Below are 22,512 nucleotides of genomic sequence, written 5' to 3'. Positions count from 1 at the left end.
AGAGTTGCATTTCTGATTGCTTGTATGTCCTGCTAAATATGTATCCCAAATAGGCAATAATTCCTCATGTTGAAAGCAGTATGATATTTTTTATTTTACGACTCAAATTTCCCAAGTATTGCTAGAAATAAATAAATAAACAGGACAACTTTGTCCTTGATATATCTGATAGTAATTTGTGGACAACAAAGAATGACTTGTGTGAGTCTGCCAATGGAAATTTACACTTTAAAATTGCTCCAAGTGGATTGCAGTGCTCTTAAAACCTTTTCACTTTAGTTTCAAGCTTGCAGTGAACGGACTGAAAAGTGTATGTGTGCTTTCAGCACTGTTCTTTAATGAAGGAAATGTCTGAGGATCAAGTAAGAATCATAAATCCAAATTTGGCTACAGTGAAGGAAGATTCTCCCATTAGACCTTGCCTGTTGGAGACAGCTCACTGTTACCTTGGTATGGCTCACACACACTCCTCTTCTGTAGTTTTGCTTCACTAATGTAAAAGTGAAGTTTATGTTGGTATAAATTCAACCTCACAAATTACAAGAGTAAAATTTGTTGGTAGAAGTCCCCTCTTACATAAATGAAGCACGAATACCTTACAAGATTGTGCTGCTGAATCTCTTAGCCGGTGATTCCACTCTCCCTAATCTAGACAGGGTTTTAGAAACCTAAGAAAACCTGAACTAATCATGATTGACTACATAAATGCAGAACATTAAACTGTGAACTGTGGTATTTGATTATAGATGTAATTACTGTATCTTGTTTTGGAGACAAGATACCAAGAATATTAGCCTGTTCTGTTGAGTTATATTTTATTGTTCAGTATATAGATTTGATCTCTGTTTATTGTTAAGGCTGCCTTTATGAAAGATCATGAGTAAGTAAATAAAGTAAATAAGTAAATAAAACAGAGGTAAGCAGACAAGTAGTGAAAGTAGACATTTTCTAGAGTCCCTTCTGCTGGTGAGAGCACGTCCTTGAGCAGCAGGGAGTGCTCTGGTTCACACCTACGTAGGGGCATCGTGGATGGTATTACTGAACTTTGGAACACCACCATCTTCTCACCGGTTTCTCATACAGAAGCTAGGAAAAAAGATTCTCGCATGATGCAGCTTCTCCATTTACTCTTTCTACCACGTTTTTGCTTCTGACTTCTATCTCCACCCCTACTGCTATTGCCCCATCCTTCTCTTGATCCCTAATGACAGAACTAAGTAGGTGCTTTTTGCATGTCCAAGTAATATTAAATTACGATTCCACCTCAGAAGGGAAGCGGGCTTTGGCAAATCCCATGTGCGATGACTCTGCTCCACAGGGCTCTAGGCACTAGGGAGGGCCAGAAGATCAGAAGGGACAGACAGTTCCCTAACGAGCAAAGGTATTTAAGTAGCTTTACATGGATATTGCTGTGTTCCTGCCCACCTCAGAACTGGCTCCCCACCTCCTGCCTTGCCTCAGCACTTTTGCTCATGTGATCCTGTGGTGAGCACAAAGTTTTCTTTTTCCTTCCCCTTTTTTGCTGGCTTAGTTTTCTGCCAGGTTGGTTTGCTGAAGCAGCTCACTGCAGGCTCCTGCTGGGCAGGGGAGAGGCCAGGAGAGCAAAGCCAAGGGCAGGAGGAGTGCAACTGTGCCAGCTCAGGTTGACTTAAACTATCCTTGAACTGTACCCTCGGCGAGCCTGACGTGACTTGGAGAGAGGTTAACTTAAGCTCACATATTTAAATATCCTCCCAAGCATGCTTTATGGGACATCTGCTTGTAAACCTGTGACTAGTTCACTTTTTTGTTAAATAAATCTACAAGTCACTTTAGCCCATATTTCTTTCCCGTTTGAGCATGGATATTGATACTCTTCCCTCCCCCCCCTCGTATTTTCCCTTTGTATAACATGAATTTATCAATAATCCCCCCCAAACCAGAACATTCTGTATTCCATGGATATTTATCTTGTTCAGTCAGATGAAAACTGTTCCAGTTATCAAATATGCAGTTTCCATTAGTAGTTGGAAATAACTTTTTTGTATAGATCTCGGTGCTTTAAGTAACTGGATTTTTTATGATGACAGTTAAAGTAAGAGCATTATGAAATGGAATTTAGCATGCTACAGATTTTAAAATGCATTCCTAGTTCAGTGTGAGACTGTATTAATTCATCACTGTGGTATAATTTTATTGTAGTGCTTTTTCCTTATTTAGGATTTTGATGGAAATTCGAATGAAGGATTTTTTTTAAATGAACAGAATGTTGTGTCTGATTCAAAGCTGATGGTATTGTTCTTTTGATTTTTGTGGGTAACTTTTCTAACTTTCCTGGAAGATGTAAGGTCTGGATGGTGTAAATAGGCTATTGTGAGCAAGACAGAAGTCATTAATTTAAGAGATCTAAAATTCCTCTCATTTCTATCTTAAATATCTTTTTTTTTTTTCTTGTTCCCATTAACCTGAGGATGCAACTTATTAATGGTTTGCTCACGTTATGCTGGGCTAAATACAGAACAGAATCAGAAAAGGCTAAAGAACTTTACCATTCAATCATAAAATGATTATATATAACATTTGCAAGTTGGTAAGGTGCTCCTTCAAGCAACCATCTAAATCAGCTGTGTTCCAAATAGGTCATTGTGCATTATCATGTTTACATTGGTGGATGGATATTTGCACATGAAATCTTTAAAAAAAAAAAAAAAAAAAGTTGTGTTCTTGGGCTATGTTAATTTACAGAACTAAAGTTGTGGTATGGAAATCTAATGTTGGAATCCATATTTGTGAAGTCATCAAATAGATATTTTAAGGCTGGGAAAGGATTTCCTGAGGTCATTAGCATTCTTTTCATGTGGCATAACAGTACTGTCCAACAGTAATGCGGTAATCCCTCATTTGGAGAACCCTTTAAGGCACATACTCCAAAACAACGCACTGGACTTTGTGAAAACTATTTCTCGTATTCTTCTCACAGAGCAAGTACTTTTAAGGGTGTTGCCACTCTGATGAGACCACTCTGGCTCCCCACTTGGCTCAATTGCTCTTTAAACTATTAATTTGGTCAGTAGAGTAATTTAATAATTTTCCATATGCAGATAACAGAAGCTGAAAATCAGTTTGGTGTGCTGGAACTGCTAATCATGCCTTTGAAGGCATACTCTAATAATGTGTGTGCCTAAACAACTTCAGACTCACTTTCCGTCTGCATTTTGAAGGAGCATTTCTGAGCTGATAGTCATCTCTCTTTTTTTTAACCCCTTTAATTTCCTTATGTTAAATTTACAAACCTAATTAATACAATTTCTTTCCTGTAGGTTCACTCCATGATGGCTCAATTAGAGTAGCAGTAGAACTGTGGTTCAATATTCAGGCCAGCTTCATAATTGAAAACACATTTTCTTCTCAAAAGCTGCAGCTGGTTTGGTTCTGCTCATGCAGAAAAGGATATAACCTTGCATAACATAGGAAATGAACGGTTGAGAGAGAAGCCAAATTCAATTTCAGTCAGATATTTTGAGGATAAGTCCATGATCTATGGAAGCAAGGGAATGAAAAGTGTGTGTATGTGGAAAGCAGCGTATTCAGCACTCTATTAATCACGGCTAGCCTGGGTGCTGTTGTGTGCTGTTGCGTTAGCACTGATTCTAGTACAGAGGCTGGAGAGCAGCCAAGCACTCCAGAAGTTAACCTCTTAAAGACCCTGAGCTGCTTTCTGTTGAATAAATGTAATTTTGTGGTCAGAAATAAATGCTTGTGATGTAGCAGGAGCTTTGAAAACAACAGCGTGGCAAAGCTATTACAAATTGCTCTGTGTTGGGGAAGTCAACAGCATACATCAAAATTCAGAGCTTGCGTTGTGCTGATTTAGACCCGGAGCTTTCCTGCTTTTCAATGAAAGTCTCGTTAAACCACTCCGTGTAACAAAATGGAGTAAATCTAGTATTTTTGGCCGATAATTGTTTTCTTTTAACGTCCACTCTACGGGGCGTGGGTGGTGGGTAATTTCCTTTGTATAACAGGAGCACGGGGACAGTTTTGCACTTTGTCTCGATTCTGTTTCGCGATGCTAGTGGGGACGTGAGAGGGGCGCACAGTGTGCTTTTGGGGTAACAGCAGCGCAGCAGCCTTTCATTTCTTTGTTTACACAAGTGTGTAAATGATTATTTATTTATTTTTGGCTGGCTTGATTGCAGTTTAAACAACATCTTTCCTGAGGAAGGTGATTTAAATATACTTCAGCATCTCAAAGGCAGATGCGCTCTCCCTGATGAGTATGTAGGATGTCTGCTGCCGACTCTGGGCTCTGGGGTGCTGGGTCGAAAACATCCACGGGAGAAGAGATGCTTAACTCCAGACTGATGGACAGAACTATAGAAACTCTCAAATACAGTCAGAGCCTCTCCTATATGTACCTCTTTCTCCTTCCCGTATTGATCCCTTCCTGGGACAAACCTCAGCTATTGGGATAACAGGCAAGGTCCCAAACCTAACATATACCGCCAGAAGGAAGTGATAGGCACTGAGCACCTTTCTGAAGCTCTTGCAGGTTCATCTCCATCCCGTGCAGTCTGCAGGCAAGCTGTACTGAGACAGCAGTTACTGCTGGGGTAACTTTGGGGAGGATCAGCCCAAATCCTCTTATTTTTATATAATTGACAAAGTGCTGAAATTTCTGTTGGCAGCTGGTGGGCTGTCTATATTAAGGCTCGCTATGCCGCTGCCACGCGTTTGGGTGAAATGCTAACAGTGGTGGGAAACTATTTATGCAAAATTCAGACAGGCAGCGCTGTTTCAGTTCGCAGTGTCAGGAGTAGCTTCCCATCCTTTTAAAAAAAGAGAGCTTGAAGTGTGCTGGAAGGAATGGGGATGGGAGGGCTGTGCAGGGTGCGGTATTCTGCTGAGTGTCATTATAATCCAGTCCCTGTATCTCCAAATACAGAATTCTTTCTGTATTTATTACAAAATTACTATGAGGCTCTGTACAAGCCAGTGTCTGGTCTTGCTTTGTTGTTAATAGAGAAGCAAGAGGGTAAGCTCAGTATAAAGGATTAGCAAAAGGTTACATTTTGGTATTTATGTGCAGGTGGATTTTGCACAAAGGCAGTTAATGAGCTCCTTCTTGCAAGAATTCTTCTGCCCTAATTTTTTAAAATACATAAGCAAAAGTTTGGATCATCCATAAGGGAGAAAAGCGATTGCGGGTTCTAGGTCACTGTTCACAGAGGCGGGAGGAGAGGCTGACGGGCAGGTGACAGCACCCACTCACATCACCGCGTAGCTCCTTCTTCTGCTGGGAAGCTGGAGGTGATGTCGAATAGCAGAGGCTGCTCTGCCCGGGCAGGAGCACCACTTTCTCTCCTTCTTCCCCTGCCCCACTTTGCCACACCAGCGTGGCTGGGCTGGCCATGGCAGGAGATGTTCTCCATCCTGCCCTGTGCTCTTGCAGAACCCCAACGATCAAAAGTGGCAAGTTCCGACATCTCCCTGGTTAGTGGCATAGCAAATAATTTGCTGATCTATTCCCTAGACAGATGTTCTTTCAATTTTTGTGGAAGTACAGATCCCCTGTTTGGAGCTCGTCTTTCTCTTACTTCCTGCCATGTGTTTTACCTTTCTTGTGTTATGAAAATTCGTGACTGGCCCGTGCCGACCGAGGAGAGAGGCTAGGATGCAAAGTATAGAATTACAAACGTAATTATTCATCCACATGAGGTGCCCCAGCCAAATTGAGGCACCCCAAATATGGTTTCACACAGGGTTCTTAGACCCTTTCAAACGTTCAGGTATAACACGATTTCACTAATCACTAGCACCCACATTACTGATTACTAATCAGAGTAAAACTTCGCAAATCAACTGTATTTCTGCAGCATTCTTGCTGTTTGTCAATTGGTCCAGATGTCCCTGGAGTCAGTCTTGCTAGTTACTTATCTATGACACCAGGAAACACTGGGAGGGCTTCAGTAATGCGTTAGAGGGGCTGGGAAGCTGGCGTTATCTTGGCTGTCCAGGGACAGCTCTAAGCTTCCAAGAAGCAAAGTCCTTATTTCCAGGGCCAGGCTGTTCTTTTAGTTTGTTTTACTTAAGCATGAACAATACCAAAGTCTCCAGTAAAATTCTACTACCTCATTACATTACAGTGTGTAATGTGAACTAATAAACATATATATAAAAACACACTTAAAGACTGATTGATAGAACAGTTACAGAAGGGAATTTTCATGACATTTGGCACTTTGACCCTCTTTTGCCATCCATGTTTTGTCGCTCTGGTGTCATGCCATACCCAAGCCATGCCAGTGCAGGACTGATGCTGGCAAGTGTCCTTGCCCCAGCCCTGGGTGCCCACCTTCTCCCTCCTGCTGAGGCTCGCAAATGCAGAAGATGAGTCACTTCAGTTTGCCGGCATGATGGAAAATAAATTCTTCGTCTCCTTCGATGCTTAGTTTTTCATCGAGTCAGTGAGCTGAATCATGCTGCAACAGTGCGATCGCTAGGTCTGATGCAAGAGAAGGGGGAGCCCGTGGCCTGAGGCAGGAGGAGGGAGCAGGGCTGCTCCATTTGGTGCCTGCCCGACGTGGGGATTAGGAGTAGAGTGAGAGCAGGGACTGAGAAACGCTGCTCAGAAACGCAGAGGTGTGAGGAGGGAGACACACGGGTTATCAGAGGATCCAGGAGAGGTTCAGCAATGATAGCAGACCCACTGTCGCAATGATCTGAAGGCAGGGTGGCAAGTAGTAAAAGCTACTTAAACAAAGCTGTGGTTCTGCTGTCAATATCTTGAGGCACATGTTGGGCTGGGCTGTTTTACTGGGAAGGAAGATCAAAGATTGGAAAAGCAACAAGAAGCTGTCCTGTGAGAACGAGGGAGCTGAGCTTTCCTCAGGGGATGGCAGCATTGTGTGTCTGGGAAAATCAGGATTTATCTGGGCATGAAAGGAAGAGAAGGTTTCAAGGGTTCAAGGTTGCAGCTGTTTCACAGTGGAGGGAAGCAGAATTGGGAACTTGAAGGATGTGAGTCCTTCTTAAAGCTCTCTTCTTAACTTGAGGTTAAACCAACAAGTTGGTGAGGCAGGCAGGCTCCTCCCAAGCTCTGTCCTGGTAGCATACCTATGCACTGCACCCAGGCAGCTTCGTTAAACAGATTGCTATTGTATCCACTCTGTGAAGTCCTTATTTTTGTTAAAGAATTTATAGCACAGCTAAAATATACACCATATGCTTTAAGCAGCTGCACAGGAATAATTTTTTTTTAATTTTGCTTCAAAAATATTTTAATTGCAGGAAACAGAAAAAGTAGTATTTTTACTTTTTCTTGTGTCAGCTGAAAAAAAATTAACTGGGCCAATGAACTACATATTTTTGTTAATTTGTAAAATCGTATTGGTAAATTTTATTAATTAATTTATTAATATAGATAACTGTTGGTATAAAGAAAGGGAAATCAAGCCAGGTGTGCACATACCTTGTGTGCTTCCTAATGCACATGCACAGAGTGTGTTGTAGAGCTGTTGCGGTGCACCACCTTGGCGACTGTTTTATATGAAAGAGCAGCTAAGCTCTGTTGTAATGGCTTCAAAGAAAGACCGATGCCATTACATAGCATTAATAATGCTTGCTATAACCGCCGTTTGATTCCAGGGCAGCTATTCAAGAATATAGTGCGGCTTAAAATAATGGTGCCTTAATGAGTTGTTATCATGCTTTTCCCTTTGTTTAATATGTTTCTTACAATTCTTAATGGCATTTCGGTAGCTGGAAGTAATTGAAGACAAATGGAAAAACTTTGTGATGCAAACCAGTATGACAAAAGATGTGTAAGGGAGCGGTGCGAATGAAGGGGGGTGGGTGTCTCCTTAAGGCATCTATTTATTAAAAATCAGAACAGAAAAATAACTTCTGGTTTAAGTCATTTATTTTTATTTGATAAGTTAGTTCCAGATTTGGGTGCAGGACAGTAAAAGACATATCTTTCATGTTAAGGTGGCTAACAAGAGTGAGAATTGCGACTGAAGAACAATGAGGATAAGTAGAAGAGTCTGGACTACAAAATTCATACTTAGAATAGTTGTGTTTGAGACACTCGATATGCAGTTAATTGTACTGCAAGTAAATCACCAATACTTTGGTAATGCCATACAGACACAAAAAGCAATGTGATCCCTTCACTAAGGAGTTGTCTTTGGGATGCCGAGTGGTCTAAAACCAAAAGAAAAACCCAGCAGTGTTGAAAGATCTGAGTCGACCTGTCAGGAGCAACACATCGTGGCCGTGTGCCGGTCTCGTGGTCTGCAAATGTGGTAATGTGCTGCTATCTGTAAGTTCAGAGAATTTAAGTGTTGATGCAGAATGCGGTGGCATCTGGCAATCCCAGCTTCCTTGCAAAGAGCTTTATCTTCTTGTTTCATCTTTAAATTCAGAAATACAATTGTGCAGTCTTGTGTCTGCAGCAGATGAGACCATACTGCATATAGTACAGCACAGAGGAGCATCCCACTTCTGCAAACCTAAAGACAGAATCCAGGTGATTTGTGGGGCAATTAGACATCAGACTTTAATTAAGGTTGAAATTTCTTAGTGCATAAAGAGTGACAGATTCCAAAATAAAGCCACAGACTTGAATTTTATGGTTTTGAACTTGACTGGACATGCTGAAAAGGAAAGAGTCAATGTTCAGATAAAACTACATTCAGCATCTTCCCTGACATAGATGGACAGATTTATGGTGCTTACCTAAATGTGGAGATAAAACCACTGATTTCATTGACGATGTTTTGATTTTAGCCAGGTGTAGTAGCTATTAGATGGTGACCAAAGCATTCCTAAAACAGGCTGTCCGTGCTACTGGAGTAGCATGGCAGCAGTATCGGGCAACCAGCTGGCAGTCTGGCAGTGGAGAATGGGAGTGGACCACAGAGGTCTTCACGGGCAAGTTGGAGAGAGATTATTATGGAAGGGAAGGGATGGACTTGGTACCCTGGGCAACAGCTCATGAGAGCATTTGACCTGGAAAAACGAGGTGGGTAAAGGAAGGATTGCTCTCACACCGGTGTCTTGCTGCATCTCCCTCCATATAGCTCCAATAGCATATCCATATGATATTTTAAAGATGAAAGTGTGCTGAGGGAGGATTCCTAGTGTCTCATTTCTGTTATCTCAGTATAGCGCCAGTGGTATTATCAAGACAAATAGTATGCCAAAACTTAAAAGTGAACATATGTTTATGGGGGTGGTGGGGAATACAGAGGTCACTGTTGTTTCTTTCTAGTCAGAGAAGACATAATGGGGCCTGCTTTAGATAAATTAAGATTTGGAGCTAAACTCATGTCAAGACTATGCTAGTGTAATTATAAGTTGACTACTTTCAGGGTCTCTGAAGTTTTAAGAGTCAAATAAAAATGTTCAGCAAGAGTTTTATAATGTAGTTCAACCGGTTTAACATGAGCTGATTGCAGCTCATCCTTGTTGGCTCCCAAACCAATTTTACTTTGATTTGAAAAATTTTCAGTGAACTTCCAAATGCTTACTTTCATGTCATTTCGGTGCTCTGTTTCCTCTGTTTCTGGACTTCATTTATATTTTGCTATTTTTGATGTCTTTTTCATCCCATGTTTCCTTATTCAGCTGGAAGCTGGCATACTTAATTATTTTTTTCATTCCAGTTAAAGTTGTCATGGTGCTTTTTCTATATTTTATTTTAAGATATAAAATAGTCGTGGTGCTCATTTTTAGTAGAACTTTAAACTGGACAGATTGATTGATTTTTTAACAACTAAAACTTAAAAAAAATCTTTCTGCCTGGTGCGATTGTTTGGAATTCTGGTTCTGAATTTGGGGAGGGGGAAGGTGTGAAACTTTTTGTGATTTACAAACTGCTTCCATCAGAAACTCTCTGATCCCCTTGGAAGATGTTGTTTCAATTATGTTTTATATTTCAATCACTGTATGACTGGTGAGGAGTGAATAAACCATACTTTTTGTAATACTTAGGGAGAATATAAGTACAAATGTCCTTTATTAAAATGTGAAAAAACTGTAATAGGAAAACAAATCCATCCTGTTATTTCACAGAAATGGAAGCATTTAAAATGCTTTGGTTTTTGTAAAAGGGGCAAATGAATTTTTCAAAATACAGTACAGAAACATTTCTGTAATGCTAATTGTATTTAATAATAGTAATTTAAATTTGGCTGTACTGTGCTGAGCAGCAGCGAGAGAAAATTGTATGTGGGAACGTTAAAGTCCAGAAGTCTAACATATGGTGTGCTTTGGCCTTCAAAGTCTGTCTTTATGTACCCATGAAATATCTCAACTGCAAAAGTCTTTCTGATGGCTGCCCCCTCCTTTCTCGCCCGTTCACAAACGGTGTCTGATACTCCCAAGCGTTGATTTACAGTACCCGGTGCCTCTGTGCCTGTGGCAGTTTGTTCCATATTCTAATTTCAAATACTCTTTGTGTGAAAATGTTCTAACCAAATTACTTATGTTCTCATTCCCTAATGAGCATCGGTCCATCTGTGATTGCTTGAATTCAAATTAATAAATGGGTTATTCACAACCATCAATCCCTCACTCTCCCGCACGTCACATGCCCTGTGAGATTCCAGTGCCTTTCCATAGCCTTTCTTAGTAAAGTCTCAAAGACAAGTATGGACAGCATTTCTTGAGAATTTATATCTGCTCTCCATATCCTCCATCATTTTGGCTTCTGCTGCTTGTTTATCATTTTTCCAATACCTTTTTTTTTTTTTTTTTTTTAATTTATAAGAATAAGTTGCAAATAGGTCAGGTTTCCATTACGCTACACCTCCACCAAGCTACATAAATTAATCCAGGTTTTAGGGGGATGTAAGCAAAATAGGAATTTGGTTTGTTTCTCTAAATACAGCTTTGTGTTACAGTAACTTGTCTCTTGACAACCTCTCGCCATATCTCTCAAGATTTCATTGCTGCTGCCAAACGCTGTGCAGATCCTTTCGGCGTCCTTATTTTCCTCCTTGACCCTTCCCCTCGAGTCTTTTCTTGCATTATACGTTGTGCATTGTGCTTCTGTGTAATTTCTACGTTTGTCCTTGTCCTTTGGTTTTCTGGCCTTAATCCTCTCCGTAACGATCTTTACAAGTCACTTATCAGCCATAAGACTAATCTATACCCGTCACGTGGTGTTCTGCACTCTGCTCCTCTGCACTTTGCGTCTGACTCCCTCCATTATTTTAATCATCTATATTGTAGGCTTCGCTCCCCCCCCAAAAAAAAACAAACCCCCAAATCCTTCCCTTCCTAAAGTCCTTTTCATACAAAGTAAACAGAAGTGGCACCAAATCTGACCCCGCAGCACTCTCCTGCTTATCTGTCCTCCTCCCTGCGCCGCTTCCTTTCCCTGGCACCCTCCGCTTCCTGCGCCAGAGCTCTCTGCAAACCACCGCAGCCCGGCCGGTTTGTAGCACGCTTTCTAATTCTGCAAATCTCCCTCCCGTCTAATAAAATATCAGATACTTTCCTGAAATACAGATACAGTAAACTCTGTCTATTGTTTCTGCCTTATCTACCAAATCAATAATGTAGTGAAAGAATTCAAGGACGTTTTTCAGACAGGACCTTCCTTTTTTAGTACATGTTGACGTACACACCTTTAAATGGTTTCATAATATTAACTGCTTTTTAAATACACAGAAGAATTGATATCAGGCCTTTGTATCTGTAGTTCTTCAGATCCTTCCTTGCTTTTTATTAAAATATGGGAACGATAATCTCCATACTTTTAGTTTCCTGATTTGGGTAAGCTGCTGCAGAACTGTGTCAGGCTTTCCTGTTTCCCTTTCTGGCTCTTTCTGCTTTGGAGTAGTAATTCAGTGGACCTGGTCTTGGGTCGGTTTGGTTGGGTCTTGTTAATATTTAGTAATTGCAAATCTTCTGTTTTCTAGCACATTAGGAAAAAACATGTTTACCAGTAAAGGTTGCTGTGGAGTAAGTATTTTATTCTCAGAGCTGCCTTTCCTTGTAAAATGAAGATTTAGACAAAAATACAGATTTAGAGGAACATAAGAGGTTGCGTGAAGTAGTATTTTCCCTCTCCTGGGCAGACAGCTTCTTAGATTAGTTCTGTGTGTATTACAAAATACGAAGAGAAGCTAGTCGGCGGAGCCTGGCTTGAGCTCGTGGGTGCAAGACAGTCTAGGCTCAGCTTTATTAGAAAACTTACTTGCATGTAGAAGATTCACAGTTTAGTGTTAAGTATCACAGGGTACCTGACAAGTACATCTTTTCATCCTCTTATAGGCTTAGCGAAAATAATAGAAAGATATATTTGCCACAATAAAGGCAGAGCATGACATCAGAAGTGCACGTGGTTCCCGTTTGTTGTGTTAGATCTTAATAAGTGGTAAAAGAAAACAGTTGTTGAGGAGAGAACCTGTCTGGCAAATACCATGCTTTTTATAAAGATTTAAAGTAAAGAATCACAATAGACAGTAGTGTTCATAAAAATATTGATGCTTGCTATTGTGCTGAAACAGGATTTGAAATTATATTCAGTATGAACGTATCAGAAGAATTCTTACACGGCTGTACACAGGAGACTTGAGTTCCCTTTTTATGTATTAACGAGTTTTATATGAAATATATTCATTTATTGTTATAGCTCTGAGTGTAAGAGTTGTATTGGAAAAAGTCTAAAAGCTGCCTTTTCTCATCACCCCTTTTAGATTGACGCATTGGGTAAAAGAAGCAAAGAAGCAGAGGCAGCCTTCTTGAATGTTTATAAGAGATTAATTGATGTTCCAGGTAAGCAAATTATTTCCTTATTCTGAAAAACTGATGGTTTATGTTAGTGTGAGTGCTACCGGGCATTTTTTCTACCTTTGATAAGCTAAATATGAGCAATGGTTTGATTCTGAAACTGATACGCTCCAGTATTGTTTCTAATGGAACAAGCTATAACTGAGACACATTTCATGACTTCTCCTAAACTGTTCATTGCATTTACATTTTAATGTTTGTATGAATCATTTTATATTATTACAATATTGTGTGATTCTCAGTAATTTATTAGAGGGTTCAGACATTTAAAAAAAAAAAAGATACATCTTGAAGCTTCATCAGGAAGCAGCAATATTTGCACTTTTGAAGGACAGAGACGATTCATACCTTCCAAATAAAAAAAAACCTTACTGAAAAGTAAATCACTACCAAATTTCAGTTCTGTTCAGTCTAAGTTTGATCATAAATTTTATTCAAAGGCCTTTAATGTATGTGTTTTCTACTTTCCTTTATGTTTGGCATCGCAAGTTTCCAGTTCATTTCTTTTTACATTTTGGGAGTTGATTTTTTTTGTTTTCCCCAACGTTAGATAAATATTGTCTGAACAGATGTTTCTTTTTTGCAACTGTACCCAAAGATGATGAGGAGTTAGGAGTGCCAGTCTGCACTTCGAAATCTTGGCCTGAGCTGTTGGCATATGACTCTGTGTGTGTATGATTTTATACTTTTATAAAATGTTATTATATATCTATCTGTCTCTATATATATATTATATTGAAGATACTTGCCTCAAGAAAGCTTTTGAGGTATAATTAATACTTCTAAGGGCTTTTAAGGCTTCGTTGCAAAGTGCACCCTAGTCTTTACTTGCTTTACCTTTTAAGGAGCACATTTCATGCATCCTTCAAATAAAAATTAATTTTTTAATGTTTTGTTTACAGTTTAACTGGTTAAAAGGTCAGTCTTTTTCAGATGCTCACTCCGAGCTAACATAGATATATATATATATTTTTTTTTTTAAAAATGCTTTCACATTTGTAGTTGAGTAGGGCCCAGTGGCCAGTTCCTGCTGTGTTAAGTGTAGAGAGACGCAGGTGCTTACCACGCTCATCCTAGACCACAGTTGCCTCAGAAATGTTGGGGTTTAGGTTAATCAGCTATGATCTGTGAGTTTTCATTTACTTGTTTGCTGCTCACAGTAACCTTCCATAGGCGAACAGCTTCCTTTGGGTGACTGCCTGTGCCGTGGGAAGAGGTGGATAACTCGGGAGAGGCTCTGGACCATTGCTTACAGGGCACGGGCAGGAGCAGTGCGGGCATGGGACAAGCTCTCACAGCTCTGGTTTGCAAAGGAAAACGCTCCATGAAAACGTACCCAGCATACCTGCAGCCTGCAAGGCCCCCGCTCGGTGCTCAGGAGAGAAGCTGCAGCCCCTCCATCTCCATCCTAACACAGCCCAGGGTACTTGTTTCCTGCCATTATTTGGGAGGCAAGGAGGTTTGATTTCTAATGGTCTGGGTTTTTTCATGACTGAGTAGTTGTGTCAAACAAGAGCTGTGTGGGATCTTTTTCATGGTCTCGTGCAGAGGCTTTTTTTTTTTTTTTTTTGAAGCCTGGCATCGTCACAGATGCTGGGATTGGAACAGCAAAGTCAGACCGAAGCCTTATGGAGAAGGTAGGACATATATACCCCACGCATGCTGTAGGATGTAAGTGGTGAGAGACTTTGTAGGAGAAAGAATTTTCTCCTTACCTTCATTTGCAAGAGAAAAAAATTACACCTCTTCTTCCACGCTCCACAGTCTCTCTCGTCCACCCTTCCCTGGTGCATGCCTTATGTTACATGTCAAAGAAATATTTCTTTGATATTCCTACTACATGTGAAAATTTCATCCTGGCTACATTGTGAGTGCAATAGAGCCTGTAGGATTAGAAATATCTAACGGGTTTAGTCCCATGCTCTATCTGCAGGCCTGAGAGGCACACGAGGAGCGTACTGACATTGCTAAAAGCAAATTCCAGGTTCTAAAGAAGTCCAGCCAGTCTCCCGTAGCTGTATGCAGGCATAACAAATACTGCAAAGAGAAGGAAAACAGCCATTAGGAATGTATGGCACTGGTATCTGTCAGGATGTGGTAGGGGTGAGTTAGGCGTGTGCTTCATTGTATTGGGGTTTTTTATTTACTTCTCATCATATGTAATCTTTTATGTTGGGTATGTATCCATAGAGGGCTTTCCTTTATGAAAGATCATCAGTATTCATTTATCACGTGTTGTTTTGCCTCTATGTGGCTTTACATATCTTTCGACCTGTCCACTTGGTATTTCAAATATTTAGGTATACTTTTAGCTTCAAAATCCTGCTATGTTTTCTTTTCGGTGTGAGAAGGGAGCTATGATGTTTTGAGAAAGCTATGGCTGGAATGCTGCAGAGTGGTTATTTAGCATTAAGCATCACTGTTACATGACAAGGGTGCAATTTTATCAGACTTTCAATATCCTTTATAGGACCTTATAATAATTGCAGCTGAGGTCTAATTCCCAGCAGCCAATTTTATGGTTCTTGAGGAACGCATGTATTCCTCTCCTCAGTAATAATGTGCACACTTTATATAATTAAAAAGGGCTTCTATTTTAATTTTACTATAAAATGATCTGTATTGAAACTCCAGCTACGGTGCTTTATGGATTCAGGAAAGTTTAATGATTTTCTTTCCTGACTTGACCAGAGTTTTCACTCAGGCTCACCAGTAAGGAATTTGTGGGAAGGGTGGTATTTTACTTGTAAATTTTCCTATATACATCAGGGGTTTTCTCTTTAAAAGATAAAACAGACCTTTACATATCTCTCTCCAGCTTTATGATACTGTTAAAATGGCATTATCATTGGTTTGTGCTGCAAAATTTATCCTTCCTAAAGGAAAGTACATGTCAAGGAAAACATTTTGGTTTATGTACATTTATACAGCTATAATTCTGACTCAGATCATTCTGTCTTGCTTGAGACTGAACATTTTTAATTAATGGAATTAATTTTCTCCTTTAATTGCCTTATTTTCAGTATGCAGTAGAGAGCTAGAGAAAAGTGAACGCTGCCACATGAATTGCACTAATCAACAAGGTTGTCACAACTTACCTTTAAAAAGAATGTGAATCTATTTGTTTTGAAGTAAAGGGAGGTTGGGTCTGTATTTTGAGGAAGCTTTCTTCCATCTGTACAAGATTTCTTTCTCTCTAGTTTTATAAAATAAGTGTATTATGTTAGCACCCTTGGCTTTTAGGGTCTTAATCTTGCAAACACTTCAAGTGAAATTGGAGCCCTGTTGTTCAAGTGTTTGGAGGAGCGGGGTTGCCTTGCAGAAACAGTATATTCATAATACTGTTTTTCTAAACCTTTAAAAGAAAAAATATTAAGCATTAAAAATAATAAAAATTAAATATTTTTCTTTTAAAAAGGAACAGCGTTCACGACATAATTTTCTTTTAAACAAAACTTCACTGTAATTTTCAAGTAAAAGTTAAAATGTGGAGACCGAGAGTGAATGCCAGATGACAGTATCTAGATAAACTGGCTAAATAGAGTTTCACTTTATGCTGTGTCTTTATTGCTGTGAAATTACTGCACAATGCCACAGTTGGATTTGCTCAGTTGTCAGCATTGCTGCTGTTAAGCACAGCTCCTGCATAGTCAAAGAAGAAATAATTCTGCCTTTAAACAGAAAATCTGCTATCTTGATGTGGCAACAATTAAACCGAGTGGCTGTTTTCCTACAGAAGCTGATTGTATATCTTTTGCAGTACTGCTAAGAGTTTACCACCAAAGCGCAGTACCTGAAAGTTTGTCTCCTTCCCACTTCTCCCTTTACTCCAGGGAAAAATTCGGGTGCCCGGGCTGTGCGTGCAGCAGCGCCAGCCCCGGCTGTGCTTGGGCATCCTGCACTCGCCGCTGCTCCTCCGCAGGCACCGCTGCCTCCCCTCCCGCGCTCCGCTTCGCTCAAACATAGTCCTGACCCTCTCGCTCCGCCGTGCTGCCTTTCGCTCGAGGCACAGTATTGCATCTCAGTGAGAACCTGTACAAATGTAATAGGAAAAAGTGGTGCGCTTTTTCAGCGTATCCGCGGTTGAGAATCGGGGTGGGTTAATGCGAAATACTCGCTCGCAGTTTGGTGGGGACTCTGCAGCCTTCTAGGGTTGCGCCATAAATGGTAGTCGTTTCTGCTTAATGGGAGTTTTCTCACCAAGAAACTAAATGACTCCTACAGTGTAAAAAGGGATGTGTGTGTGTGTTTTTATTGGACACTCTTCTGTTGTGATCAGATTTGCCGTAAGTTTGGTGCTATATAATGTGTATGATGTGGTTTTTAACTCAGAGGACCCACTATCTAAGGAAAGTATAAAATAACAGAGAGGGTAAAACCAAGAATTTTTTTTTTGAATGTGCCTTGTCAAAACAATTAAAAGCAGTAACAGTGAAAGATGGTTGAAGTGGAAATTTTGTATTTCGCTGACTCCTTACCGTCATAAATTGCATGGCGTGCCATGGGGGCTGTATCTTACTAAGGGCTTTAAAGGAGCAGGCTGGTTCCAAGGGAGTTTTCCACACACCCATCAATACATGTAGTATTTTTGTTTACGTATAATCACAGTTCAGCTTTGCAAATTCAAACTGCCCTGCACAGGGCTTCTTTTTCCAAGGGATGATTTCGCCGAGGAAACACAAACTTCTTTTAAAATAAGTAATCAGTAAAACACAAACTTAAGTGTTAGGGAATTACTTCTAAAGGCAGAAATGAAAATTTGTTTCTCACGCATGAAGAGAGCTTCGTTCTTTCACCATGGAGCCCATGCTAACAGCAGTGTCAGATGAAGTGCTTGCTGCTATTGCTCCATTTGCTTGTGATTATTTACAATTTAGCAAGACTCTGCAGACTCGTATTGCTGCTTGGGCTAAGAGAAGACTTCCATTTAAAGTGTATTTGATCAATGTTCTGAGGTGAAAGGTGATACGAGAGAAAACCAGATTTGATTTTCTTTTTTTTCCTCCAGAAAAATTATCTGCTGCTTATGTTGGAGGTGATAAATGTGTATGGAGTTGTTGTATTTATATAGGTTATGTGACGTGTTTGGATTTTTTTGTAAAGCATAATGTTAAGCAGAAGGCATAAAGGTTAATGCCAGCCCCGATAGCAGAAAAGTCTGTATAGACTTTTACATACCCAGATGACCCAGAAGTTCCATGATGCAATCGCAACATAAGCACACCCTGCTTTTTGTGCCTGTAGAGAAGAGCTGGTTGAATGTAAATTTAGAGGCGACAGAAAAGAAGTTCATTCCAACTGACCGCGTTAAGCATAGCCCGAACCAGAATACTAAAACCGTAGTTTGAAAAAGTTAACAGAGCACTCTTCATTGGGCTGATCGTTAATTGTTTGGCAAAACTCTGTCTGAAAGTAAGATCGGGTTATAGTATACCCTGAGTTTTTGGTGTATCAGCCAGTTTTTGAGAAGCATTTGGTATCGTTACAGAGAGTGTGAAAAATTTTAAGCAGTTCCTGGTTTGTTAAAAATATGTGTCAAAATGGTTGCACCTTTCCAAATAAAATATATTTGAATAAAATTGAAGGTTGACGCATAAAATGAAAAGGTTTATATTTTTGCTGACCCTAACTTGATAAGGGAAATGAATATTCATAGCATGTGCCTTTTCTCAACCTTAGAAGGAAAAAAAGAGTATTACAGTGAGTAGTCTTAGGAGGAAAGGAAGCAAAATGAACTTGCTCACGGACAACAGAAGTAGTGCAGACACCCCCTCAACGAGAGCAGTAGGGTATCTTTCTAAATGCACTCGAAAATCTGATAAAATTAAGCAGAAACTTGAGCATAGCTAATATTTGAAAGAGTGAAAAACTGTAAAGCCCTGTGGCTGCAGGTAGTGATTTGTGACCGTATCCCATCTGAAGACAAAATCCTCGATGCTTCACCGGCATGTTTAAACCAGGTAAAAAATTGGAATTGCATAAACATATGAAAAATGTCCCAGTTCTCGAAGCTGGGTCTGGAAGAGAAGTCTGTACAGTAAAAAATGAAGGACCGTAGGCATCGATGATTTTCCCCAAACTGATCTGCAAACCTTTGCACAAAGAAACACCCGAGGTGGGGTGAGAGGGCCAGTTTAAAGTCCAGGTTGCAGACGGCAGATTCAGAGCAGCATTTTGGTAGGGTCAGCAGCTGCTACCGTTGTATTTTCCGGAACGGTCGGAATCGCCTGGGATGCTGCTCCCGCCTTCGGGTAGTCCAGCGCTGAGGAATGTAGAAGTAGCTCATAATCACTTCATCCTCCTTCCCTCTGGGGTTTGAATTCAGAGATGGAGCATAAAATACAATTTTGGATCTGTACTGGATGAATGCACACTGGTAGGGCAGACTGTTAGCATCACATAGTGATTTTCAGATGAAGTGCAAAGTCCCGGCCAATTCTTGTCTTTAGTATTCATTCACTTTATCCTTATGTTTTGAAACTGATGTCAAAATAACTAAAAATAGCTGTTACCTGAATATGTGGCTTGAAATTGGGCTTGTCTGATCACATACTTTTTTTCTTTCATTTTTCTCGTTGCATTAGTAATTGGATAAATTCCTTTGTAAAAGCTGGAGTAAATATTCGAGGGAAGAAATATCCCTAAAGCATACACTTTAAAAAATTTATTGTGTGGTTGTCAAGCCCTATTTTACTTGGTAGGCTGGAGGCACGGAAGGAAGAGGGGAGGTGCAGATAAGGGGAAGGATGCAATGAATAGAAGCAGGAAGAATGTGCGGTATAAGAGAGAAGATATCCCTGCGGGCACTGGTTGTGTTCACCTGGAGGTGATAACTGCAGCACCCTTTGAAAGCTGTTGCTTCAGGGAGTGGAGTTAGAGCAGCCCTAACCCCGGTGACTGGAGCAGCGCTGCATTTTCGGAGCAAAAGAGGCAGACTGTGGCTGTGATGGGGAATATCGGACTTTCTGGGTTGCAGGAATGTGAACTGGAATTAGAATAAACCCCAGCTTTTGGAGGGTTTAGTGCTAAGTCTGTGCAGAAGCTTTTAGGAGAAAGAAGGAATGATTGTGGCAGAAATGCTTTCAAATGTAGTGGAAGGGGTTTTTTTTCTTTTTATAATCTCAGAGTAGGAGAAATGAAACTTAGAGTACGAGTGATTTTCTGTAACTGTCCTTTGCTTCGCACTGAGCGCAGTGTACAAGCAGTAAATTCCAATGTCTTCAGCCATTACTAGAATATTAACGATCAAACTGGAACATTTTCACTTATAGTGGCTTTTCTGGTAACTCATTAGGTCCTTTCTCAGCCGGCATATTATAGTGCTATAAAATATTGTATCACCTATTATGCATACCCCACTTTTAATATTAAAAGCTTTTCTGAAGATTTATTTTGGTAAATCCTTTGAAAATACAAGGAACTGCAATGCAATTCATTAAGGAGTCAGTCATTTACTCTGCCTTCTGTGACTGTTTTTGGATACTGAGGTAGAGATGCATCTCATAATCTGGGGCAGGGCCAGAGCATCTTTCCGGCAGTAGCCATTCTAGAATTGGTAGATAAATAAAAGATGTTTTTAAATAATAGCCCACAAGATCTGAGAACCACATTCTGGCAAAGGGATCTATATGATTGCGGTCAAATTGGCCATATACCATCTCACATCCTTTCACTTAACCCTGCAAGCATTGGAGAGTGCTGCCACGGAGAACTTTTGTCGTGATTAATGGGGAGGAAAGGCGCCGGTTTGCTGCGACTTCCCCCTGGCCCCGTATGGACGGGTCGCATCAGGATTGCTTTGCTGCTTTACTGCTTTCAGGGGTCAGCAGAACTTGGGATTCTGCTTTTTTGCTGGTAAGGAAAATGAGAGTCCCTCACCCTCTTGTGGGCATTTTGAATTCCCTGGAACAGCCCTTACAAAATGCTCTGACGGCAGGAGGGTGAGAACACTGTAAAAAGGGGGAAAAAATAAAAGGAAGAGAGAGATCCCAGTCCTGTGGGATGGGGGATTAAGAAAATATGTATATTTCTGGATTGAAGGAAGAACCTTTTCATGTTTTTTATGAAGTGAGGAGTTGGAGAGATGATGAGCTTTGTTTCAAACAGAATTACGGCTATAACTCTTCTGTCCCTGGGCTACCAGAGTCATGGGGGAAAAGGAGGAAAGCTGTGATTTATTCCATGAAATCTTTGTCTCAGTCTCTCTAGGCTATTTCAATTTACCCCTGAAATTTCTGGGGAATAATTAATGAATTAATTAAGTACGCTGTGAGGTGTTTGAATATTCAAAAGCTACAATGTAATTATTATTTTTTCTAAAACACATTTTCAGGTTATTTTCAGATACGCAGCCTCCCAAGAAAGCACTTACTGCATCACAAGCTAATAGAGCTTCTTCCTGCTCTTCCTGCCTGTAAACCAGAGCCCGTTCTCCAAGAGAAACATTCATTGCAAAGAGCAGCGGTAGGGCTGAGCACCAATGCATTTAGAAAGTCAAACATTTCTTTTACTTTGCGATGAAAGACCCGTGACATGGAAGAGCTGAACTTCTGGGTTTTTTTTTAAAAAGTTATATTACGTTAATAAAGTTGCGTTGAGGATTATTTTTTTTTTTTTACCCTCCCTTATCATTTTGCGTGGGCGTTTCTTGCGAGCGATCGCTAAGAAAGCTTTGCTTACAGCGTGGTTTAGGCAACAGAAATACAGTCTTGTGGAAAGAAACGCATTGCCTTCGATGAATTATTTTTAGATTCAAACCTTAGGAAACACATTTCTAGTGATAAAATATTAATTGCCCCTGTAGTTCTGGCACTGTTTCATAACTCGCTTTCCGAACGTTTCCAGTGTTACAGGCCTGTAACGAAGAGGGAGGAGGGAATTTAGGAAAAGTCCTTTGTTTTGGAAAAGTCTCTTCAGGAGCTCCATTTTAAGATACCAGATAAAACCATTTTGCAATTAAGCAGAGGAGCGAGCCCCGCTGGTCCCGGGCGAGGAAGAGCCGCCCGCCCGTCGCCCTTTGCGGCACCTGACACATTTCCAAGCGTCGCAGCGTGCCTGGAAACGCTCCGGTTGGGATGGCTTTGAAACGGGAGAGCATCCTCCCGGGACAGCCTTGCCGGCCGCGGGTGCGGGGCTGCCTCCCGATCCGCCCCGCGCGATCCAGGCCGCGCATTGCCGCTCTCTTCCCCCCGCCGCCGCGGGGTCCGGGCTGCCCCGCCGCCCCCGCCGCCCCCGCCGGGCAGCCGGTACCCGAGCAGCGCCCGTCTGGCCGCGGCCTGGCCGGGCCCCGGGACCTGCCGGGTGGGGGCTGCAGCAGAGCGCCTTCCTGAGAGAAACTTCCCGCTGAGCAGCCTTGTCCTTCACAATTCCTACGCGCATGTGTACGTGTGTATGTATATATGTATATGGAGGGGGGGGGTAATTGGCCACGGTGCTCTGTAAATTGTACATATAAACAATGACATAGTTTTTCCACTTCGTTTGGCAAATTTTCCTCCCGCAGCCCATCCCTCCATCAGTCTCCCTGTGGTAGCTAACAGGTTCAAATGGCAAGGTGAAGGAAGCAGATCTGTTCAGGGGAGGCGGCTTTTCGCCTCTCACAGCAAGACCAGCCAGGGCCAAGGGCTTTTAAACATTAACTTTCCAGACCGAGCTGATTTTCCTTGAGCCGAGGTGGGCTTTTTCCCCCCTCTTCTTAAATAACGAGGGTGGTCCCAGCATACTCTATAT

General features: G+C 41.0%; 1 protein-coding gene across 9 annotated transcripts in view; it reads left to right on the top strand.

Moving 5' to 3' along the window:
* CUX1 (cut like homeobox 1) overlaps positions 1 to 22,512 on the top strand; it is a 278,459-nt gene that overhangs the window by 112,383 nt on the left and 143,564 nt on the right. For 8 of the 9 annotated variants that reach the window (XM_054847175.1, XM_054847169.1, XM_054847168.1 and 5 more), the window contains exon 4: positions 12,690 to 12,768. In XM_054847175.1, the coding sequence (XP_054703150.1) occupies positions 12,690 to 12,768 (79 nt within the window). Of the gene's footprint in view, positions 1 to 12,689; positions 12,769 to 22,030; positions 22,164 to 22,512 lie in introns of those variants that run through there. The other variant, XM_054847171.1, reaches the window with a different exon arrangement.

Source organism: Grus americana, chromosome 19, assembly GCF_028858705.1.
Source record: "Grus americana isolate bGruAme1 chromosome 19, bGruAme1.mat, whole genome shotgun sequence".
Classification (NCBI taxonomy): Eukaryota; Metazoa; Chordata; class Aves; order Gruiformes; family Gruidae; genus Grus; species Grus americana.
The sequence above is the reverse complement of the archived record's forward strand: the minus strand, read 5'-3'. Positions and strand labels throughout refer to the sequence as shown.